Here is a 25,275-nt window from a genome sequence, read left to right on the forward strand (position 1 = left end):
TACCTGATTGTTTGCACTCTGGCAATATTTGCACTATCTGTTTTTATCATGTTTATTTTTGTTTATAACTTATTTTGTATAGTGGTAGAATTACAATTTTGTATTCTTATTTTATTCTAACGTTTATCTATTCTTTTGTTATTATACTGTTTTGACTTGCACCAACATAACCAAAGCAAATTCCTAGTGTATACCTCTTACACCTGGCAATAAATACGATTCTGATTAAGCTTTTATTTTGACATATATAAACCGGAAGTGTAATGAACCGTCTTCCGTCTAACTTAACCGTTGGTACAGCGAGAGGAGCAGGATGTAGCGGTACCAGCTCTCTTCACATCAATCCAACCACCACAAAAAGCCCGTCTTCCTCTCTATCAATGTCGTCGCGGTGAGAGTCTGCTGTTTCTAGCTGTGAGATATGATGGCTGTTATTCGGATTATCCACTAATAGAAGAGATAAAACATGTCCAACATCCTGGATGCGGCGGTTGGAGTGAAATGGGACCGAACAACCGCAGCGAAGCGAGCCGTGATCATCGCTGCTGCCGCCTACGGACTGAAGACTCTCTATCCAGTCATCTGCAGGCAGCTCTGCAGCAAGAAAAGCACCGATAAAAACCCGTGTTTAAAGGGTGAAAACGGCTGTGTGAAAACCCAAATATGTGCTTCGGATCACACCAAGAAGAAGAAGACATCTCCAGCTGTGAATGCGGAGTTCTTCCATCAGATCCTGGAGCTCAGTAAGATCCTGTTTCCAAAGCTAGTCTCCAGAGAGCTGGCTTTGCTGTCTTTACACTCTGTGGCTCTCATATCGAGGACCTTTCTGTCTATATATGTGGCCAGTTTGGATGGGAAGATAGTGAAGACGATAGTGGAGAAGGAGCCGAGGAGCTTCATCATGCAGCTGATGAAATGGCTCCTCATCGCCATCCCTGCAACCTTCGTGAACAGCGCCATCCGGTACCTGGAGTGCAAGCTGGCTCTGGCCTTCCGGACCCGGCTGGTGGACCACGCATACCGGACCTACTTCACCCAGCAGACCTACTACAGAGTCAGCAACATGGACGGGAGGCTGGCCAATCCGGATCAGTCTCTCACTGAAGATGTCATGATGTTCTCTCAGTCTGTAGCTCATCTTTACTCCAACCTCACCAAGCCCATCCTGGACGTGATGCTGACCTCCTACACGCTGATCCAGACCGCCCGGTCCAGGGGGGCCAACGCCAGTGGACCGACCCTGCTGGCCGGGTTGGTGGTGTTTGCTACAGCCAAAGTGTTGAGGGCATGCTCGCCCAAGTTTGGGAAGCTGGTGGCCGAGGAGGCTCACAGGAAGGGCTACCTGAGATATGTGCACTCCAGGATCATTGCTAATGCTGAGGAGATAGCTTTCTACAGGGGACACAAGGTATGCAGGGGATGGATGCATTTATTTAACATTTATTTAACCTTTATTTAACATTTATTCAACATTTATTTAACCTCTTTTCCAAGAGAGACCTGGCCAAGATGGTCAGCAGCAAGAACACAAAGTTGCAGACACAAATAAAGATAAAATACAATTCACAAACACTAAAAGCACTAACATTTGCATTAAAAGAGAACTATCTGAAGACAAATGAGGGGACAAAAAGGAACTTTTCTAGGAGTCAGCTGTACAGGGATGGATATGTGCATTATTGTTGCATTTGTTGTGGTAAGAATGCAGTAATATTACAGAAAAAAATAATGTGGTGGGGAATGAAATACTTGGCTTGTATGTTTTTCAGTATAATACATATATAGTCCATCATTATGTGCACTCCAGGATCATTGCTAATGCTGAGGAGATAGCTTTCTACAGGGGACACAAGGTATGCAGGGGGTGGATGCATTTATTTAACATTTATTTAACCTTTATTTAACCTTTATTTAACCTCTTTTCCAAGGGAGACCTGGCCAAGAGGGTCAGCAGCAAGAACACAAAGTTGCAGACACAAATAAAGATAAAATACAATTCACAAACACTAAAAGCACTAACATTTGCATTAAAAGAGAACTATCTGAAGACAAATGAGGGGACAAAAAGGAACTTTTCTAGGAGTCAGCTGTACAGGGATGGATATGTGCATTATTGTTGCATTTGTTGTGGCAAGAATGCAGTAATATTACAGAAAAAAATAATGTGGTGGGGAATGAAATACTTGGCTTGTATGTTTTTCAGTATAATATATATATATATATAGTCCATCATTATGTGCACTCCAGGATCATTGCTAATGCTGAGGAGATAGCTTTCTACAGGGGACATAAGGTATGCAGGGGGTGGATGCATTTATTTAACATTTATTTAACCTTTATTTAACATTTATTTAACATTTATTTAACCTCTTTTCCAAGGGAGACCTGGCCAAGAGGGTCAGCAGCAAGAACACAAAGTTGCAGACACAAATAAAGATAAAATACAATTCACAAACACTAAAAGCACTAACATTTGCATTAAAAGAGAACTATCTGAAGACAAATGAGGGGACAAAAAGGAACTTTTCTAGGAGTCAGCTGTACAGGGATGGATATGTGCATTATTGTTGCATTTGTTGTGGCAAGAATGCAGTAATATTACAGAAAAAAATAATGTGGTGGGGAATGAAATACTTGGCTTGTATGTTTTTCAGTATAATACATATATAGTCCATCATTATGTGCACTCCAGGATTATTGCTAATGCTGAGGAGATAGCTTTCTACAGGGGACACAAGGTATGCAGGGGATGGATGCATTTATTTAACATTTATTTAACCTTTATTTAACCTTTATTTAACCTCTTTTCCAAGGGAGACCTGGCCAAGAGGGTCAGCAGCAAGAACACAAAGTTGCAGACACAAATAAAGATAAAATACAATTCACAAACACTAAAAGCACTAAAATTTGCATTAAAAGAGAACTATCTGAAGACAAATGAGGGGACAAAAAGGAACTTTTCTAGGAGTCAGCTGTACAGGGATGGATGTGGCGGTACTGAGTTCCCCAGACTTTAGTTGTTCAGTCAGAAGACTGAAAAACAGTTCCCATCCACATAATAATATAAAATAAAATGCCTTCTTAATAATAATAATGAACAAATGCCTCTTCAATAATGAACAAATGCCTCTATATTAACAAACAATTAAGGAAACTGAAATATTGGTTTTGTGTTTCCTTTTACCCTCCTTTAAAGTTTTCCCAAATAAAATACACTAAAAGAAATGGGTATAAAGGGTTTCATTGAAAATCAACAAATGAATAGAATACAAAAATACAGCCTGCAGGCGTTAGGCTATTGTAAGGCAAGCCAGATCGTTGCACAAATAGTACCTAAACGTCCCAGTGCAGGTAACCCAATTGGTTGGCACTTAACTTGTTTCCCCAACTAGGAGTCAACACTCTCAACAAACATTGTTAAAATTATGTGCATTATTGTTGCATTTGTTGTGGCAAGAATGCAGTAATATTACAGAAAAAAATAATGTGGTGGGGAATGAAATACTTGGCTTGTATGTTTTTCAGTATAATATATATATAGTCCATCATTATGTGCACTCCAGGATCATTGCTAATGCTGAGGAGATAGCTTTCTACAGGGGACACAAGGTATGCAGGGGATGGATGCATTTATTTAACATTTATTTAACCTTTATTTAACATTTATTTAACCTCTTTTCCAAGGGAGACCTGGCCAAGAGGGTCAGCAGCAAGAACACAAAGTTGCAGACACAAATAAGACATAAAATACAAATCAAAAGCACTCAAATTTGCATTAAAACTGGTGCTAGTTTCCAACCCTGGCAAGCATGCAGTAATATCAGGCAATAATGTGGTGGGGAATGAAATTGTGACCAGTATAGAATACAACCACAAAAGTAAATCCATATTCTCCATTAATAGACCGTGGGCTAGTATGTTTTTCAGTATAATATATATATATATAGTCTGAACGTCCATCATTAGATAGATAGATAAATAGATAGATGGATAGATGGATAAATAGATGGATAGATAGTAACTTTATTGACCCTGAGGGAAATTCAAGTTTCCAGCATCACAGTTCCATAGTGCAAAACATGTTAGTAAAAAGGCACAAGTTAGTAGTACAAAGTACAAAAAATATACCGGATATAAAAATACCAGGAGATGAAGAGAACTTTTAAATAGTGCAGGGTAACAGCTGTGATACACGACTATTAAAAAAGTGCAGAAGAGACTGTTAAAAATGAGTATAGTGCAGGGTAACTCCAGTAGCTTATTATGTGCACTCCAGGATCATTGCAAATGCTGAGGAGAGAGCTTTCTATAGGGGACACAAGGTATGCAGGGGATGGATGCATTTATTGAACATTTATTTAAACTTTATTTAACCTCTTTTCCAAGGGAGACCTGGCCAAGATGGTCAGCAGCAAGAACACAAAGTTGCAGACACAAATAAGAGATAAAATACAAATCAAAAGCACTCAAATTTGCATTAAAAGAGAACTATCTAAAGACAAATGGGGGGACAAAAATGAACTTTTCTGGGAGTCAGCTGTACAACAAGGGGGCTAAAAACATTGGCATGCCTTAGAGTCTGCTTCTAAAGCCTTCATTTTAGATTTAACAATATTTAATGATACCGGCTCCTTGATTTTTAGGTCATTTTGGAGCAAATTCCAGGCTGAGGGTGCAGAATATAATGCAAAATATGCAAAAGCCCAAACAACCTAAGATGTGGGAGGTTGCATTTGTTGTGGCAAGCATCAGTGTTGGAAACTAACATTTTTGTCTACCTGTCACTGTGGCCGGTGGACTCCAAAAATCTACCAGTCACTCAACAGATTACCATAAATGTTTTTTTGGCTGCTAGTGAGAGAAGCAAATCTAGCAGCCACTTGCATATTTTATCAGCATTTGGCTGGTGGCTGGTGCTAATTTCCAACCCTGGCAAGCATGCAGTAATATTATGCAATAATGTGGTGAGGAATGAAATTGTTACGAGTATAGAATACAACCACAAAAGTAAATCCATATTCAATCCCCCAGAACCCTAGCCCCGTAAAACCGCAACTCACTTCAGACATCACAATGGTTTTAAGACAAAAATTAAGATTTTTATTTTCATAAATAACTGTTTTTATTATAATACAAATAAACAATTGTTCCCTGATGTTGTATGTATAAGTGTTTAGTCAGTTTCACTACATCGAGAGTTACAGGGTTGAAAAGTTTCTTTCTTTCTTTCTTTCTTTCTTTCTTTCTTTCTTCACCTCATTTTACCTCAATGCAGAAAATGAGGAAGGGCGCCCAGCGGCATTTAAAAAAACATTTTTTTAGGGGGCGACCAGTGCCCCCCAGAAGGTGGCGCCATAAATTAATAACATTTTTATGTAGACGAATATTTAAAAAAAAAACATAATACATCCACAGTGCCTTTAGAAAGTTGCTGAACAAAACTATGGCTTTTCCTATTGTGAGCCAATAGTAAAATGATATTAAAATGATAGTAAATAATGGTATCATGTGGTATCTCTGGGTCGTCAGTTAGTGTGGGAAAAACGGAAAAATAGCTGAGATTGACGGTAAGTGCCTGGCAACGACTTGTTGTGAAGTAAATGCAATGGAACCGGGGAGGGAAAATGCGACATCTAGTAGCTGATAATTATCAATAGTACCTTTGTAATTTTGTTTCCTCCATTCCAACCTTGGCACTTCTACAAGTCAAATCCAGTTATAAACATGAGATATGAGATTATCTTGATCATCCACATCCAATAACAAAGTTCACATAGTGTCATAACACGTGTACATGAGTGTAATCAAATTGATAATAGCACACAAGCAGGTCCAGCTGGCGATGACTTCAGTCAAATACAGGCTCAAGCATAGATTAACTGAATGTTCACATCCCAAAACAATGTTCCATCTAATCAAATCAAATGCAGGAAGTGGCTATGTAATGGTGCTCTATGTTGTTATTGTTGTCCTTTTGCAGGTGGAGATGCGTCAGCTGCAGAAGTGCTACCGAGCCCTGGCGGACCAGATGAACCTGATCCTGTCAAAGCGTCTCTGGTACATCATGATCGAGCAGTTCCTAATGAAGTATGTGTGGAGCGGCAGCGGGCTCATCATGGTGGCCGTGCCGATCATCACAGCCACCGGCTTCGCTGACAGCAGTAAGGAGGCCTAAAGGTGCCCCACAACCAACCAGGGAACCTCAGTTTGCTTGATTGTATCTGATAGTATCTGATGTGTAATAGCTTTTTTTTAAGCACCATTTTAATAGTTTGTTTCATTCTGTTGTTCTTGTTGTGTAAAGCATATTTCACAGTGCACGCGAGGGTCATTAGCACCTCCGAACCAAACACCCTCCTCAAGCAGGGGGCTGATTAGCATGTGTGAGAACAGTAGCTGCCTCCCACACCTCCCGGATGACATTTCAGTTGCATCTAAAATAAAAGCTACAACTGAGTCCCTTTGTGTACCGATGAGCACTACTGCCGTGCTACCGTTCCAGTGTCACTGCTGATATTTAAATAACTTATTTCCATGGTATTCTAATGCTCGTAGTGTGAGAATACATTTTCAATGGGCTCACAGGACAGAGACACAGAAATGAGTTTTGTTGCTTAAAATACAAATGTCTCCAGTGTCACAGTTTCTTAAATCAGTTGTCCCTCCCCTGTCTTTCGTCTCTCTCTCTCCTCCCTCTAGAAACAGCAGACGGGCGCACGCAGGTGATGGTGAGCGAGAGGACGGAGGCTTTCACCACCGCCCGCAACCTCCTGGCATCGGGAGCCGACGCCATCGAGAGGATCATGTCCTCCTACAAAGAGGTGAGGACACCACATGTTGAAGTTAATGTAGCCGTCTTAGTTTCTTTAGTTTATACAATGTGAGATCTCTCTCTCTCTCTCTCTGCCTAAGAGGATTTTTCTTACTCCACCATTTTCCCTCTTTTCACTTCAAAGTTCAAAATAAAAGACTTCTGATTTTACTGGAAATCCCAACACAAAAGTCATTAAATAAAAAATAAAGGTAAAGGTTAGTCACTGCTAGGCTACAAAACAAAATAAACTATGTATCGCCCACAGTCATATTGGGAGTCATTCACAAAAACAATTGCCGTGGGCCGTTGCAGTTGAGAAACAAGGGAATGTTGCGTCATCTAAATCAGATTTATAAGCCTACCTTTTATTATTTTCAACCGACCTTTGAATGTAGCTGTTGTAAGATAAACTATGATGAACCTTGCGCTTCCATGTGTCTTGATAACGGCATTGCACACTTGTTCGGAGCTGATAACAATTAGTTGATTAATCAGGAAATGAATCTGCTACTATTCTGATAATCGGTTAATCATCAAGTCATTTTTCGAGCAGCGACGTCGAACACTCACTGGCTCTAGCTTCTTTTAATGCGAGCATTTGCTGCTTTACTCTGTTATATCTCATTGTTTAAATTAATAATCTTTGAGTTGTGGACTTTTGATCAGACAAAACGAGGCATTTGAAGGCCTCACCTTGATTTCCGGGAATCGCATGGCATTTGTTTTTGACATTTTACAGGCCAGACGATTGACAGACTAATCCAAAAATGATTCATCAGATTAAGCAACAATGAAAACAATCATAAGTCGCAGCCCTTTATCATGTGGTTGCACAGTAAACTTGCAGATATATCCGTCTAGTTTGTGAGTGTGACATGTTGGTGTCTGTGGTGTCCACACCAACTGCGTTTCTGCTTCTGTGCTGCTGCCAGCCCTTTCTTTCTACATAGAGTTTGCCTTTCATAATGGCCATTTCAATTCATGATAAATGTCATTTATTTTAGACAGAAAAAGGTTAAGAAGTGCGTGCTCATTCGTAAATAATAGTAATAATCCACAATTAAAAGCCGATACTCTATTTTATTTATGGTGTCATTGCATTTTCCACAACACTGTCTGCAAATATTTCAGATTAAAAGCCTTATGTTAAAAAATGAAGGAATTCTGTCCACAGAAAAACAAATACTAGAGGACTTTTATTTTGAGTTTAAAATAAATATTTACTTTTTTTTTTTGAATGTCTGTGACATATTCTACAGATGTAGACATTGAAACTGTTATAATGTTGCTGGTATGATGTCAATATACTGTCAAAAGATCATTTTCGCTGTCTATCTTTGCTGTGAAGACCTCAAATCTCTAGAAGAGGACAGATGTAGCATGGGTGGTTGTGCCACTTCATTGGCCCGGGTTTGAACAGACTTCAAGTGGTCCAACAGATGGGTGGGCGGATGGATGAATGCACAGATTGGCTGTATGATTGACAGATGCGTACTGTAGATCCATCTCTCTCTCTACTTCCCCCCGTGTGAAGCTCACCATGCATGCACAGGAATTTATTTAAGTCCCGACTAACTGAAAAAGCAAAGAATCACAGAATGAAAGACCTCGTTCATCGAGGGCCAAATCCCTGATCTCTCGTTGCATTTTAATCCCCCAAAAAATAGCAAGACCCATTCATGCATTCTCTCTCTCTCTCTCTCTCTCTCTCTCTCTCTCTCTCTCTCTCTCTCTCTCTCTGGCTGCATTTTGAGGTCCATAAGAGGATTTGGCTGCAGCACACTTGTGGTGAAGCCGTATTGCAGTACAGCTGGTTTCTACTTGTCTGCCTTCAATCATATGCTCACATGGGGTGTACTTTTTCAACATAGTCAGTCATTTCCTAAGTAACATACGCAGTCAGGTGAACATCCAAAGAATGTCTGTGTCATGATGAGGACTCTAAACTCTTTTAAAAGTGCTAGCGGGTTGTTGTCAGCTTCCTTAAGCGTGAGTCACTTTTTCTCTGAAACTTCCCATTGTACCACTTTTACTCTCACCAGAGAGAGAGAGCAGAGCCAGACACGCACACAAGCCCCATTTTTTTTACAAACACACAGAAGGCTCAAACTGCTGTGAAATCTTCAGAAACGCAATGCCAGTTCCAAGAGGAATTATTTCATTTCAGTAATGTGCAAATCTGTGGCAGAGCGGATTGTCACGACTGTCATTTCTATTGGCAGTCTCCGGCTCAAAACACGTCCCTGGAGGATGCAAGTTTTAGCCTGCGTTCAGCTCCGGTCTGAGCACGGTGTTTATCACATGTGCAGCAGCAAGCCCCCGCATGCAAGGCCAAGAGATGTGAGAGTGTGTGTGTGTGTGTGTGATTTAATTGACAGGCAGCAGGGATGGAGCACATTCCTCAAGCTGTATGCCCTGCTCACGCCTCCAAACACTCTGCCTGTTTTATATGACAGTGTACAGTATGTGTGTGTTTGTTTATTCTGTGTGTGTGAGTGGTCAGATGGCCCTATGACATGTCCTAGCTCGTCCCAGTTTGTTACTCATCTTGTAGACTCAGATTTTCTTTTTGTTCTTCGAAGGTCTGCTCTATCCCCGCCTGGAATAGAGCTCTCCCTATTAGCTTTCTGTGGTTTCTTTTCTTTTTTTTACAGAATTAAAAGGATAGTTTGGGTGTTTTGAAGTGAGGTTGTATGAGGTACTTATCCATAATCAGTGTATTAGCTACAGTAGATGACAGTCGGCACGCCCCCCGCTTGGAGAAACAGACAGAAGTTACCGCACAGAAGCAAAGCAATGTACTGCTGCAAAACTTACACCTTAAAAAAATCAATATCAGTTTAAGTGCACGCTATATTTAGAATATTTTCACCGCTCTACCTTGCCATCAGACAGCCCTTTCTGACGAGGAGCTGAAAAATCCATCTATGCTCTCGCTAAAGAAACCAGACTCCATTGAAAAAAACTGTAATTTTACTTTGCAGAACACGGGGGTTGCTGGTCTACAGCTGCCTCTGTCGGTTCATTTGTTTCTGCTATTGTGTAACTTTGGTGAATGAAAACTAACCAAAGTCACACAATAACACAAACAACACTAACCGATCGAGGCAGCGGTGGAGCAGCTACTCCCGTGTTCTGCGAGGTAAAATTACCGTTTTTTTCAATGGAGTCTGGTTTCTTTGACGAGAGCATAGATAATGGCTTCAGTTCTCCGTCGGAAACATAGACTGTATGGCTGTCTGACAGCAAGGTAAACGGGCGAAAACATTCTAAATGATAGTGTCCACTTTTTTCAATTCAGATGATTTGGGTGATGTTGGTCCTCTGATATGTGTTAGGCCACATTAAGATCTAATAATGTGGAAAAAAAGGAACACAGAAACCTTTTTTATAGGCATCCATTCCTCAAGATTGAATCTAGTGCTGCCCTCATGTCACTGTAGGTCAGCCAGCAGTGAGTCGTGGTGTGTGTGTGTTGACTGTCCAGAGCTCCTTCCTTCCCTTGGGGATTAGCCTAGCTGTGAATAATCCTCCATCTGGTGATCTCTCAGCCTGCCCTGCAGCACTTCTGCATCTCTTTCTCACTTTCCCTCGCAGCATGTGCTCCAGCCCTCCAACACTTTTTAGGCTAATGGGGGAGGACAGTTATCATATGTGCTGGTTCTGATTTATTATGGCTATACTTATACAGTATATGCACTTTCAATTTAGCACCTTTTTGTTTTGGACGTCTGCTGGACTTCTGAGGCACAACGCTGTTTTTATTTGGTGAAAGAGAAGTTTTGGCATGTTCAACTGTTTTTTTTTCTGGCTCATAATAATCACACTTACTGGTGGACCAAATCTCGGTTTGGGGGATGGGTGTTGTTAAGGATTGCTGACCATCTATCTTCCACAGTATTTGCATATTTGTTTTTAGTTTCTGCGTGATGAGCACAGTGTTATCAAGGATGAATCCCGACCATTTCAGAGTGGGCAGTCCACTCATTTCTTTTACTTTATTCTATATTTGTACAGTAGGTAGTGAAGTAAAGCAGAGCAGTAGGCAAAGTAGTGATGGCGATGGTTTGTGGGAGTCGTAAATCAGGCTGCAAGCTCTACAAATCTCTTTGGCAGCCAGCACAGAGGTCATCCCGTGTCCTTTTGTAGGGCTGTGTGACCATAAAACAGTCTAAAATAAGTTAACAGAGCCATAAATGTTGACTGATTTTTACAAGTAGCCAAAATATCCTATTTTCATTCATTTCATTTTCATTTTCTAATGATATAAATAGCAAAAAAATAAGTAAATCCTTCATTACAATGCATGTGAGAAGTGGTTATCAATGATAAAAAAAAAATGTATTATAAAAGGGATGATCAGTTACTTTCAGCAACACACTCATGGAGAGCAGCTGTGGAGATATGTTCGGAGATAAAGGATGTGACAAACCCCGCTGTATCACTTCTTTTTTTATCTTCACATCCATGCTGAATAACAGGAAGCAGAAAAATACTGCATGTCTCCACATGTGTCCGTGTTTTGATTCCAAATATGCCTTTGTTTGAGTTGACACATTTAAAGGTGGAGATGTTCAGGGCTATATTTTAACATAAATTAAAAAATCAGACATCTGTCCTGTCTCTTCCTGACAAAAGTGATTTCTAAATTAAGCTATTCAGTGTTTTTTCAGTACAGCGGAGGGATCACTGATCCTGCTAGAATTCTGCAATAAGCTGTTAAAACTCTTTTAATCATAAATATTTCCTTCACCGTTTCACACGAGGAACACCATCATCAGTCCTCCACTCTTCTCTCATCTGTCCCTTTTTTTCCCCGATACATTTCATTTTCTTTCTTTCTTTCTTTGAGCCAGTCACATCTCTAAAGCCCCACATGGTGTCCAGGAATTCCCAGAATTGGTGTTTGTTGTTTAATATATAATCAAGCTGAGTCAACAGCCTGGTATTTATTCGCCGCAGGGTACTAGCACTAAAGCCAAAGCAAGAGGGCAATTTTTTCCCTCTTGTTTTTTTCCCCTCATTTGTCCTCATGAGTTTCAGGACACTCTCCCATTGCTGATAAAGATAATAGTTTTGTTCCTTTTTCTTTTAAACCTTAATGCATTTTGTGTTTATATTGTTTTGTGTTGATAAATCATTACAATTGGTTTTGTTAATTTTACAAATTGAATTATTTTATATGTATTTTAATATATTTTGTTTAATTTTAAATATACTTTTTTCATTCGCCCATCTCTCAAAGATCATCACACATTATGTTCAGCACTTCTTCAGATCTGTGCTGATGTGAGTGTGCGAAGTCTACACACTGTAAACAAACACAGAAGAACACGCAACTGGATTATAGAGATTATAACTGATCCAAGAGTATACAGTCCACAAACAACATATCAGCAGCAGCAGCAGCCACTCGGGGACTTCTGAGTTAGCGACATATTTGTAGAAACACTGTTACACATTGTTGCACTCACACTTTATATACTCTAACGCAGACGTTCTCAACCTTTTTGATTTAATCAATTCATTAAGTTTAGCTATTTTAACATTCATATTTAGCTATTTTAACTGTTAATTATATAATTTAGCTATCCATTTCTAGCTAGCCATTTATCCAATATTTTTAGTTAACCATTTTAACCATTTATTCATTATTGTTAGCTAATTATTTCAACCATTTATCCATTTTTTTAGCTAATTATTTTAACCATTTATCAATAATTTTAAGCTAATTATTTCAACCATTTATCCATAATTTTAAGCTAATTATTTCAACCATTTATCTATTATTTTTAGCTAATTATTTCAACCATTTATCCATAATTTTAAGCTAATTATTTCAACCATTTATCCATTATTTTTAGCTAATTATTTCAACCATTTATCCATTATTTTTAGCTAATTATTTCAACCATTTATCCATAATTTTAAGCTAATTATTTCAACCATTTATCCATTATTTTTAGCTAATTATTTCAACCATTTATCCATAATTTTAAGCTAATTATTTCAACCATTTAGCCATTATTTTTAGCTAAATATTTCAACAATATATCTGTCACTTTTAGCTAACTCTTTCAATCATTTATTCATTATTTTTAGCTAACTGCTAAGATCTCAACTCGCTTGCTATCTAGTTTTCATGTATTTTTGATGGCAACATGTAGTGTTCAGGTGTCACAGGTGACACAATATGTGGATACATTTTTTAATCATATTGTAATTACTATTTTTTTTTCTTTTCACATGAGTGGATCTGCTCTCCAGTGTCTCCACATACACCCTGGTAACTCCAGATGTACCACTGGTTGAGAATCACTGCTGTAACGGTCACTCACAGTCAGAGTGTTATCAGCACATGACCATGATGGTGACCTGTATCATCTCTCTCTGGGTCACGTCCTTAACATCCCTCTGACTTTACTTTGTAATAATGACCTTTGACCCCTGTGTGTTTGTGTGTGACAGGTCACGGAGCTGGCAGGCTACACCGCACGGGTCCACAACATGTTCGTGGTGTTTGAGGACGTCCAGAGGGGCGTTTACAAGCGCTCCACTCTGTCAGCCACGACAGGAGCAGAGAAGAAGAGCAGGCCTGAGATGCACATAGATGGACCGCTGGAGATAAAGGGTAGGCCTGATCTGCTGAATACACACACCCACACCTCCTCTCCTGTATTAAAATACACTGAAAGAGAGAAACAGGTAGTCACCACACACACTTGGTTACTGTTGCTATGTTGGACAAGCTTTTGCACACTTCTGCTGTCTGGAGCATGTGGCTTTGGTCGGTTAGTCACATTGCACTTAAATAACCCTAACTCAGGTCCATAATTTGTCTTAAATATGTATTTTTTATATATATTATAGTCAAATTAGTCATAACTCCAAATGAACATCAAGCTTTCTATCCAAAGTTGATGCATTTAGCCAAACCTTTATCTAGGGCAACCTGCATAAGCAGAATAAATCCTAGATCACCGACATAGTGTCACACGCAATCAGCAGTATCAAGGTCAAAGGTTAGAATCATAGCATAAATATCTATTTGACCCTAGAATGAATCTCCTATTGGAGAGCACAGTTAAGCTAAGAGATAATAGAAGCGGTAAAGAGGGATTTTTTTATTTCATTTTTAACCCCATAATTCCTGCCATGTAGTTATTATCCCACCCATGCTTTATGCATCGACGGAGTCTAATCTTCATCCTTCTGCTCTTATAACGCTGTGTTTTTCTTTCTCTGTGTTCAGGTGAAGTGATAGATGTGGACAACGGCATCGTGTGCGAGAATGTCCCCATTATTACGCCGAACGGGGACGTAGTAGTGTCTTGCTTGAACGTCAAGGTGAGACAGCATACAGTATATTGCTTCTATTGTATAGCTCTTCTTTTAACATATGAAAAGCACCAGAATGGTCATTTAATCTCTATTCCAGTACCACTTAATATAACCCATTAATGTTAACTGATGCTTTTACAGGCAGGATTCAGATGCTCTCTGAACCATCCGACTCCCTGAGGGTTGTTTTGGTCTATGTGGAGTTTGTGAACAATTATGAAGAATCCTCTGCGGTCTCATTAGGAAACCGATACCTCCTTTTGGGTGTTACCGACGTGTTGCTCCCTTCAGGCTGCTGGCTGAGAGGATATTGTGGTGCTTAAAATCACAGATCAATGCTGACAAAAGAGTTCACTTTTTGAACATTTCAGTTGTCATTGGGACAGTTAAACTCCTTCCTGTTCGTATAAAACGCTCGGTGCGTAGTGCCGTCTCTCCTGAGGGGCTGCCCCGTGGGTAGAAATACATTTTCTACATTTTTATCTGTGTCCTACTTCCCTGCCCTGGTCTTCAAACTATGCGTTGACAATTGAGTTTGAGCTTGATTTTCATTGCTGATGATTTGACAACAAGCCTGGATTTCTCAGTTCCTCACAGCTGGCTTTAAAGTGTATCTAAAAACTAACATGTCTTTAAGCTCAAACCTGCCAGAGTGCAGATTTATTCCCAGTGAGATGTGAGAATAGAATAAAGGTTGAAGCTTCAACGGAAAATTAAAAAAAAAACACCCTGGCCTCAATTTTTAAAAAAGGAAAGTGTCTCCTGTGGGAGTTATTGCTTCATTCAAACTAGCACTAGCAGCTCATGCTATCAGACCTCAGTCAACACTGCTCTCGTGAATGCTGATTTGAGGTCAATACACCTGCTGACATTGAGCTGGCAGATAGCAGGAAAATCTGTTGACATTGTACTTATGCCCACAAGTTTAAGACTAGTTAGTTCTTCTCATAGTCTAAATATAGAGGTGAAACTGCTACAGTGTGTGTGACAGCTGGTATTAAAGGGATAGATTGGGTGTTTTGAAGTGGGCTTGTATGAGGTACTTATCCATAGTCAGTGATATTGGTAATACACTGACTATGGATAAGTACCTCATACAAGCCCACTTCAAAACACCCAAACGATCCCTTTAAGTATAGAATTAGACAGACATAATATTTCATGTATCTCCATTCAGAACAGAACCTTGTTGCTTTTTTATTTTGATTGCTTCAACAGAAACACAAAGCAATATATGCTGTGCTGTTATCCTGTTAACTGCAGGCACACTAAAGACATTTAGCATACCTCCAAACCGTTTGATCTGACTTCAAGCTATAGCTCAGAGGGTTCAATTTCAGAGAGCGGAGAACTCAAACATTCTGTTAGAAACGAGGATCTCTGAGGAGACTCTTCCTGTGTTGACATTTCAGATCTCCCGTGTGTAATGTTAAGTAGTCATATCTATCAAAAGCTACACGCCCACTGATGCTTTACATCTCAATGTTGTTTTGTAACTTTACTGATGTTCGACTCATCTCAAGGGGGATTAATGAATTCCCTCTCCGTTCCAGGTGGAAGAAGGCATGCACCTATTGATCACGGGGCCTAACGGCTGTGGGAAAAGCTCTCTGTTCAGGATCCTCAGCGGCTTATGGCCCGTCTACGGCGGCCGCCTACACAAACCCTCTCCTCAACACATGTTCTACATTCCTCAGAGGTATACAAACAAACACTTTCACACATTACTTATTCCAACATCCACACAGAGGGGATTTGATCGTTGTACCGGTGAGCCCTACCAGTAATCTAATCTATCGTAACAAGACCTTACAAAGAGAAACCAGAGCTCTGGCCACAGTGAAATATTTACCACCCAGACATGGCTCGAAATACCTTCAATTACAATCATTTCTTTGATATACCTATCTCTGTAAGTTGAGTATCATCAGTGTACCAGAATCAGTCATGTGCATCTTTTTGCTCCAATGATCTGTGATAACTCTCTGTTGAATGATTAAAGGTAGCTAGAGTTATCCAAAGTGTCACTACTGACCTCTTAGGGAAAAAAAGTACCTGATATTTCAGGCGACAGGAAATTAATTGGCACCCATTTTGATAATCAATTAATCTTTGAGAGAGTTGAGAGAGGAAAAGAGTTGGAAAGTAACACCTTGTGGTGTCACTCAACTCTTAACAGGTAAGATGACCGATTAATCAACCAAAAAGGTAGCAGAAGGACTGAACTGAACCCGTCTAAGACAAACCATCAAATGTAATCTTACCCAGGGTTGCGACTCCCTCCCACAGAGCGGTGAATATTTTATACATAGGATGAGACGGACACCTGGCAGCTGTAAGAGAATCCAACACTCTGTCCACAATAGATACAACAGAAGTGTAATGGGTGTCTTTCTCTTCTAATTCCTGTTCTTAAAAGGTGTATCCTTTTGTACACATACGCCCACTCTGTCAGCTGTCTGGAGCACTTAATGAAATGAGGGGTTAACAAAGAATCACTCAGTGGATAAGGTCTGTGTGTGTGTGTGTGTTTCCCCAGGCCATACATGTCCATGGGTTCACTGCGGGACCAGGTGATCTACCCAGACTCAGTGGAGGACATGGCTGCCAGAGGCCTCAGTGACAAGGACCTGGCTGCCATCCTGGACATAGTCAACCTCTACCACATTGTCACCAGAGAAGGAGGTAGGACAGTAATAAAGACTTAAGAAAAACACACAACAATAGCTCAGGAAACACTTTCTGACATCTTAAACCTCCCTAAGCTAGACAAGGTAACCATCAAAGAACAAAATAATCACAAACTACGGGTGTGCCTGTTCCACCCAGGGAGGCAGCGGGCACACCCAAAAATCCGATGCAGAATTAATTTTTAGTTATAGCCTTATTAAAACGAGATACTATTACTAAACAAAATAAACTGTGACTATCCATGTGCAGCCTTTTTATATTTCTTCTCGTGGAAGTTGTCTTGCGTGCGGCCGGGAACCAGGAGAGGATGCACAGAAAGCTGCCGGAGGCCGGTAAAAAATGAAGCGGCATTTAGCAGCTGTTTCGCTCTTGTGAATTTCTGACAAGCCACGACTTACATGTATACACAGAGGTGGCAGCTGGGGTGGCTGTATTAGTGTTAAAACTGCCAAAAAAAATATTTTCGCACCCTCTGGGCGCTCATATAAAGGGCCTCTCTATCTCAAAGTCCCAGGCTGGTCAGCTTCTGTATCATGTGGCACACTGTTTTTTACTGGCTACGCTAGTGGACTAAATAACTGGAACCATCAGAGAAAAAACAACAATCACCGGTCCTAGACAAAACTGACAAAATAACCGTCATCTGGACAAAAGAGACGAAACAACCATCAACTAGGCAAAACTAGAGACCATCTTGCAAATGGGCTCACACCAGCTGTGATGCCAAATCGGGCCCCTACTTTCGGCGTCCTTGCTTGGACCACACCCGTCTTCATACTCAACCTTCATTTCGATCTCAACTACACACCTGTAAAGTTTCGTGACTGTATCTTGCACAGTTTTGACGTTATCGCGGTCACAAGAATCTGACCACAGAGTCACACACACATACTCTCAGGGTGAAAACAATACCAGCGTCTCTATCACGGCTGTGGTAATAACCATCAGACAAATGAACCATTATGATGATGACAAAATAACCATCAACTAGTCACAATAGACCCAATAACCATCAGACAAAATAACCAACAGCTAGACAAAATAAGCAGTACAGCCACTAGAGTCAAACCGAGTCCTTGACAGTTTAGTCACTGACAATGGGAACTATTTTGTCTTCTTCTTTCAGTGTTAAAGATTCTACATTTTGTCTTTCAAATAATTCAAATGTGTGCAAAATGTGCTGTGCACAGTGTAGCTGCAGAGCAGGTTTGCTGGTGTTGTCAGATCAAACAGACTGGTTATGTACTGTATGTGCACCAGCCAGATTCTAATTCTTAAGTACTGTATTACGTGTATTGCCTAAACTTGCGTCCGTGTGGTTAATTGGCAGCCGCTCTCCTCTCATTGCCAAACAAACAGGCCTATTGTTGTGAACCAACTACAGTACAAAGCTGCAAGCGGGTTTAATGTATGAATGGCTGCACTGTGAAAGTGTTGTCTTGATCGCACATGCAATCGAACTCACGCATATTGCAGCAGGCACGGATCATCAGTCGTGGATTTGCACACGTGCAAAATAACTGCAAAGAATTTCCTGTGAAGTCTTTGAAAATATCAAACAGAAAGAAAGCTGCTCCGTCGTGCACCTAGACTGGTTAAACCCTTCAGTGCTGTTCCCTTCCTTTGTAATGGCTGTTGTAACAACAGCAGCATAGAAACAGTCTGTAAAACCTGTCTGTTTGCATTTTCATTATTCATGCACAAAATGTATTTCTGATTAACTCTTCATGCTAATGCCTAATTTATTCCAGAGTTTCCACTATCATACAAACTGGGAAATATTTGCTCTTAGCATCTATAATCCTAAAATATTATGTGTTTTCAAGGGTGTGGTGTGATGTCTTGTGTTTTTTTTGTTGCAGGCTGGGATGCTGAGCTGGACTGGAAGGACGTGCTGTCAGGAGGCGAGAAGCAGAGGATGGGCATGGCTCGCATGTTCTACCACAAGTAAGGAGGAACAGCAACATTGTTGTCTGCCAATAAACTGAGGCCCATTTACTGTCAAACACGTGACATATGACACACCTGGAGCGGTGTACTGCCAACTATCACAAAGAATCCTTTTATACCTCCCTGCCGGCGACAGCTGTAGCCAGAGGCATTGTGTTTTCTGGTTGTTCGTCTGTACGTCCGTCCCATTCTCTTGAATGCGATATCTCAAGAACGCCTTTAGGAAATTTCTTTAAAATTTGGCACAAATGTCCACTTGGATTCAAGGATGAACTGATTTAGAATTTGGTGGACAAAGGTCACAAAACACATTTTTGGCAGTGGGGTTTGAGAAGTGAAGCCAATGCTGAAGTGCCTTAAACTTGCATTCTTTCTAATATCCAGCAGGGGGCGACTAAAAGAAGTCTGATTGTATAGAAGTCTATGAGAAAATGAGCCTACTTCTCACTTGATTTATTACCTCATTAAACATCGTAAACATGAGTTTATGGTCCCAATTGCTAGTTTCAAGTCTTCTTCAATACAGTGTGATGTTCATTTAGTAAATTATGGTCCCATTTAGAGTCAAATAGACAATAAAACAGGGTGTGCTTTAGGGAGTGGCTACCTTGTGATTGACAGGTCGCTACCAAGGCGTTGTCCGGTCTGGGTGTTGTCCGGTCTGGGTGTTGTCCGTGTTTCCGTCTTACAACTTTAACCCTTTCACAGTGTGTTTTCGGTTCATTAAAGTTGACATTCAAAATGACGAACTCGAGGTTTCAAAATGTCATTCCACAAACCAATGTCTGACGTTATCATCAGTATCATTACCTGCTTAAGACAGCAAAATGAGTTGTTGAACAGTAGAATCAATAAGACATTAAATACGATTCCTGCAGTCTGGTTTTTCATGTTTGCATGTAAAATGTTTTAAATGCAGAGTTGATGGTTGATTAACATTTATAGGGTAACAGTTGATCTGCACATGCTAATGATCTCACTGATTAACCAATGTCATTAGTTACTCACTGGATGGATATCAGTTATTAAAACAATCTCCCCTGTGTGTGTCAGGCCTAAATATGCGCTGTTGGATGAGTGTACCAGCGCCGTGAGCATCGACGTGGAGGGAAAGATTTTCCAGACCGCTAAGGACACCGGCATCTCTCTGCTCTCCATCACACACAGACCCTCCCTGTGGTAAGACACAGGATCTCACACAACATGTTATTATTCAATAAAGGAGAAATGAAATGAAATTGTCTAATAAAGTACAAACCAAATTAAGACACGTAAGTTGCCACTTTAAATGCTTCCTCTCCGCCTCCAGGAAGTACCACACCCACCTGCTGCAGTTCGACGGCGAGGGAGGCTGGCGCTTCGAGCAGCTGGACACGGCGACGCGCCTCTCCCTCACCGAGGAGAAGCAGCGGCTGGAGGCCCAGCTGGCCGGTATTCCCGAGATGCAGCATCGCCTCAACGAGCTCTGCAAGATCCTGGGAGACGACTCTGTCCTCAAGACAGTCGAGGAGTGAGAGAGAGAGAGAGGAAGGGAAAAGGGAAGAGGCCCAGAGGGGAAAAGAGGTGGGGGGAGGAGGAGAAGAGAGTGTGGGAGACAAAGAGGCAATGGAAGAATGAGAAATCTCTACGGTTTTTTTAGTGTTATTCTCAGGCTTAGATTTTCTTTTGCTTGTTCAGATTTTTTTTTCTTTTGCCCCGAGCCTCTCCTCCGTTAAAGCAGCCAGTCTTTCAGCTCTCCTTTCTCCTCTCCCTCTTCTTTTAATCTCTCCTTTGCCCCGCTCCAACACCGAGAAATGGAGGGAGGAGAGTGAAGCTGATCCACAAAGTATTATTCCCCCCCTTCTGACGCACATCGACTGCATACTAGATTTAAAAAACGTTTGGTTTTTAGCGCACATCATTTTTTCAACATTCAATTTGCCACAGTTCAAAACAAATGGCAAAAAAAAAATAATCTAAAATTAACCAAGATAATTTATTTGTTTGTTTTTATAGCACTTTACTCTGCTTCTAGAGGGCTGTTTCTCGTTTTGTTGTTGTAGCTCACAGTGAAATGAGGTGATAGCTGTGTTTTGTTAGCTGGAAAACTTTGAACATATAGAACCACTTTAATAATGTCCAAAGCAGTATTCCACGCCCAGTTCCGCTGGGTCGTGCAGGATCCACGTTTGTTATAATTTTAGCTGTAGATTTTAGTTTTTTTTCTGAACTTAATGTGGCCGAGAGGTCAAAAGAGACTATTTTTCAAAAAATGTCACAATATGCCTTTTGTTTGATTTTTGTGTATCTGGCCGCAGTACAATCCCTTTCCTTATACCTCATCTTATCCCTGGGACCATGTATGTAGTCTCAATTGCAGACAGCGAAGAAAAAGAGCCAATCTAAAGTCTATTATTAGAGCGATTAGTGACGCAGGTCTGACTCCAAAACTATAGGTTTCTGGTTTATTGAACAAATACAATGAGCTAAAGAGGCCCTCTTCAAAGGACGAGGAGCAAAGAGCAAGCTGACCCCGGTAGTCCGGTCTATGAATAGTCACACATGTATACTGTTCATGAATGAACATGTAGACATCCAAACTATAACGTTCACACGCTAGCCACCTGTTGAAACTCGCCCCGTGTTGACACAAAACACACTCGTGTGCCAGATGCCTGCTGGGACTCAGCAGTTTTGAGCCTGTTTAGATGCACTGGACAACGGGCGAATACATTACGCTAATTTACTTTATATAAATTAGATGATGATGTAAAAAAATACTTTGATTTGATTTCTCACCTTTCTAAAAAAGTGAATTTAATGTCACGAAGTGTGTTTACATGCACTTGTATATTTTAGATAATACTCCACATATTATTATGTTAAAATATATGAGGCCTTATTGGGTTTTATCTGATTAGCGTATGACATAATAGGGCTAATATACAGTCAGTTGGAGGTCAGACTAATGGCTGGCGTACATCTCGGCCACATACAAGAATGAAATTACTTAGTTTGTTTTTAGCTTCCTATGTTTGTTACCAGCGACTTATCTGAAGTTGTGATACTGTGAAATTAGTGATTTGTTGCATTAACATTATTTTTGTTCTCATGAAAAAAAGAAGAAGTCCTAAACGCTGTGTTCTCATGTGGTGGTTCTGAGCTGTGTGTTTGTGCTTACTGTGTCATCGCATAAAGAGTCAGAGGAAAAGTAAATTAGGCGATTTTGCCTCCCAGATTGCACTGAGTGAAATAGGAGAGGGGATCATGGATGTTTTCAGGTTTCACCATAAGCATGTAGACTTCATTTTTGAGGTTTAATACATTCAATTGGGCCTGAAGCTTAAGAAATAAAAATGATCACTGCATTTGAAAAGCAAAAAAAGCACCCAGAAACATTTGCATTTCTTTTTTTGTGCTGTGTGACTCAAACGTTTCCCTCCTTTACAACCCCTTAGTACATTACAGAACCACTTAAGAAACATGAATATGGTGAAATCTTAATGTACGAGTGGTCCAGATGCCACTTCAAAAACAGGAGAACCTCTGGACTTCTGTATGTTATCCTCACACTGTACCGCACACAGGACTCAATCCATGTCACAGTGTAATATCAAGTCACCTCACTGGTTAGAACGCCACTATTTCTGTTATTATGTCTCTTGGTTTGGTTAACACACCACCGTGTCAGAGAGAATGTACAATCAGTCACATCATCAATCAGCAGAATACAAACAAAGTGCACTGCTGTATTTCAAACTACTCGGTTTGTTTTTGTTGTGCAAAGAAAAAAGTAAATGAGCTCTGGTTTTAGGTAAAAACAACACACGTGCATCATCTGATTTGTTAATGTAAATTGCTGAGTATGTCTCCCTCAGGCCTTTTTTGTTAGACTGAGCTGGGGCTGCATCCAAAGTGCAACATCTTCGCTCCATTGAAACCTTTGCAACCTCCTCTTTTGGCTTTTAGTGTAAAGTTCAAGACCCATTTGGATGCAGCCCTGCTCTGCTCAGGATGATGGCTGCTAGGTTACAGAAGGACAATTTTTTTCCCCCTTAAATGTGACTGGAGAAGAAAAAAAAAATTAAAAATGGAAATGTCAATGCATCCCTTTAATATATAAAGGGATAATAATAAGTGGAATGCTCTCTTAATATAATCTGGACTGCAAAAAAAAAAGAAAAAATGACGCTTTCCTTTGGTATGCAAGAGAGCATCGTAGACAGTACTGTAGGGCTTTGAAATGGCACGGCCCTTTTTAGCAGCATTCTGCGCTGGACTTTCTGACCTGACATAAGTTCTCATTGTGTGCCGTCAGTCAGACTCTGTTGACAGGAGGCCAGTCGAGCCGCTGAATGACGCAGAGTCTGCCAAGTGACACTGTAGCACATGAGGTCAGCTCGAGAGAAGACAGTGCCTGATATTCACAGGCATGACCATAGCTTCAGAACTACTACTATTTCATCTTGAGAGGACGGGATAATAAATGATGAGGTGCCATTTTAATAGTATGCTTTGGTATAGATCTTTCTGTCAAAAATTGTGTTTTTATGAATTTTTCTTCTGGTTTGAGTTGCGTAATAGGATGCTTTTTGTGCTGCATATTCTCTCTGGGGATTACATTATTCTTTCAAATGATTATAAGGCTAAGAGTTGGCTAATTTGTCCCTCTAATCACACCACAAAACTGAGCCTAGCTGAGGCTAAACTCCTCCCTTTGGGCATCATGTTAAAATGTGTCTATAACTTTTTGAGATATTGCTCTAACAATATCCGTTAATAGTCCCAGGGGCAAAAACATTACCTCAGTGGCGGAGGGGGGACGGATATGAGGGAACATAAACACAGTCCCCATAATTATCCATTGATTACATGGTTAGAGACTAATATGAAAAGACCTCAAGATTACCTGCATTCTTATTTATTAATAAAATCTTTAAAGTGGCTAAAATCAATAGTCTTATATTAGCAATAAATCACATACATGAATGTGAAGGTGAACACACGAGAGAGACACTTTCAAGTCATTGTTATGGTCATCCGGCCTTACTATTTTTGGTTGACTCTCACCGGTCTCATGAGGTTGTTTTCGGACGAGCTCAGTACGCTACCTCTCCAGCACAGCAAAACCACGGATGTACATCCACGCGGCAAACAGGCAAAGTCAGCCACTAGGTAGCTAGTCAACATAGGGGCAAGTGGAGCATTTAGCTAGTAGCTAAATTTCCATTTATTTGCCTCGGGAGTTGGTGGGTCGTGGCTATAAGGTAACGCGCAAATTGCGAAAAACTCTTGCGAGATGGTTATGGTTAGGCATTGACCTTAAGTTTAGGATAGGTCATTTGCAATTTTTTTCCAAGTTTTTGCAATTTGCGGGTTACTTTCAAGACACGACCGAGTTGGTGGTCAGCAAGCAGCACTAAAAGGAGAATAAATATCGGATTTCCACGACTCCAAAATGAATGTCAATGTTGCTCCGCATCTGCTGAATGTGTAATAGTCAACAAGTTAGCAATATCAACTTAAAATTAACAGTTAGCATTAGGTTTAAGCTCGCTTGTTAGTGTTAAGCTTGTATCTGCTGCCCCCAAGTGGCAACAAATAGTTATTGCAGATACAATATTGTAATAATATACTGCTGTGACTCTGCCTAGCGTCTTTTTTCATGACTTTAGTCGCAAATTACAAGGAAGAAATATCTACGTTGACTTTATCTTTTAACATGGCACCTCATTATTTCTTACCCCTTCTGGAAACCAGTGAAGATAGCTCACTTAGCAGTGAAGATAGGCCTTTTAGTGGCCTACGACTACACTGTATGACCCAGCTATATACTGTAATGACATCCTTACTAACAAAAACTTTGATACTGAAAGTTTCACATTCTATCTTCCCTTTTGTAAGTAAGAGATTGAATGTATCCATTATGTATGATAAAGCATCTCTTTAAGGTTACGAAGACAATGTATACATGTGGTCAGGTCATACAAGTTTCCTTTTTTTGTTTGATAATTCATCATTTTATAATTGTGTTGATATAGTGCATGTAACATTATTTTATTAGAGCCACATTGTGGTGTTTAAATTGGGATTTACTGTACATGTGGTGTATGAACTGGGATAAATGGGAAAGGAAAACCATGACCCAGAGTACAGTAGTTCTCAAATCCAGGGATTACTACACTTTTATTACATAATTACAGTTTGCAATCAAAAATCCCATACATGTAACTATTTTATTTTTTATTTCCAGGAACAGTAGCCCAGATTTTCCTTTATTGGGATGTCATTGTGCATGTGTAGGAATATTCTGTATTCTTTAACCTTAGAACCAAGAGAGAGGTACATCGGCACAAAGGTCATCTGTTCAAAAAAATCATGTGCTAAGGTCACTTTATGTTGAAAGATGAAGATGTATTTTCTTGTAAATAAAACAATACAGTGCAACCTCGAAAAAAATGGGCCTTGTGCGTTTAATTTACACCATTTAAAGTTTCAAT

General features: G+C 40.2%; 1 protein-coding gene across 1 annotated transcript; it reads left to right on the forward strand.

Annotated features, from left to right (window-relative positions):
- The first annotated feature begins 278 nt into the window (after nucleotides 1-278).
- Nucleotides 279-23,001, forward strand: LOC119482577 (ATP-binding cassette sub-family D member 2-like). Its single transcript, XM_037760242.1, has 10 exons — nucleotides 279-1,408; nucleotides 5,981-6,161; nucleotides 6,700-6,821; nucleotides 13,283-13,445; nucleotides 14,067-14,161; nucleotides 15,709-15,854; nucleotides 16,695-16,840; nucleotides 18,709-18,793; nucleotides 19,850-19,975; nucleotides 20,106-23,001. The coding sequence occupies exons 1-10, from the start codon at nucleotides 467-469 to the stop codon at nucleotides 20,308-20,310; spliced, it is 2,211 nt and encodes a 736-aa protein (XP_037616170.1). The 5' UTR covers nucleotides 279-466; the 3' UTR covers nucleotides 20,311-23,001.
- Nucleotides 23,002-25,275: the final 2,274 nt, after the last annotated feature.

The sequence above is a fragment of the Sebastes umbrosus genome, chromosome 23, assembly GCF_015220745.1.
Source record: "Sebastes umbrosus isolate fSebUmb1 chromosome 23, fSebUmb1.pri, whole genome shotgun sequence".
NCBI lineage: Eukaryota > Metazoa > Chordata > Actinopteri > Perciformes > Sebastidae > Sebastes > Sebastes umbrosus.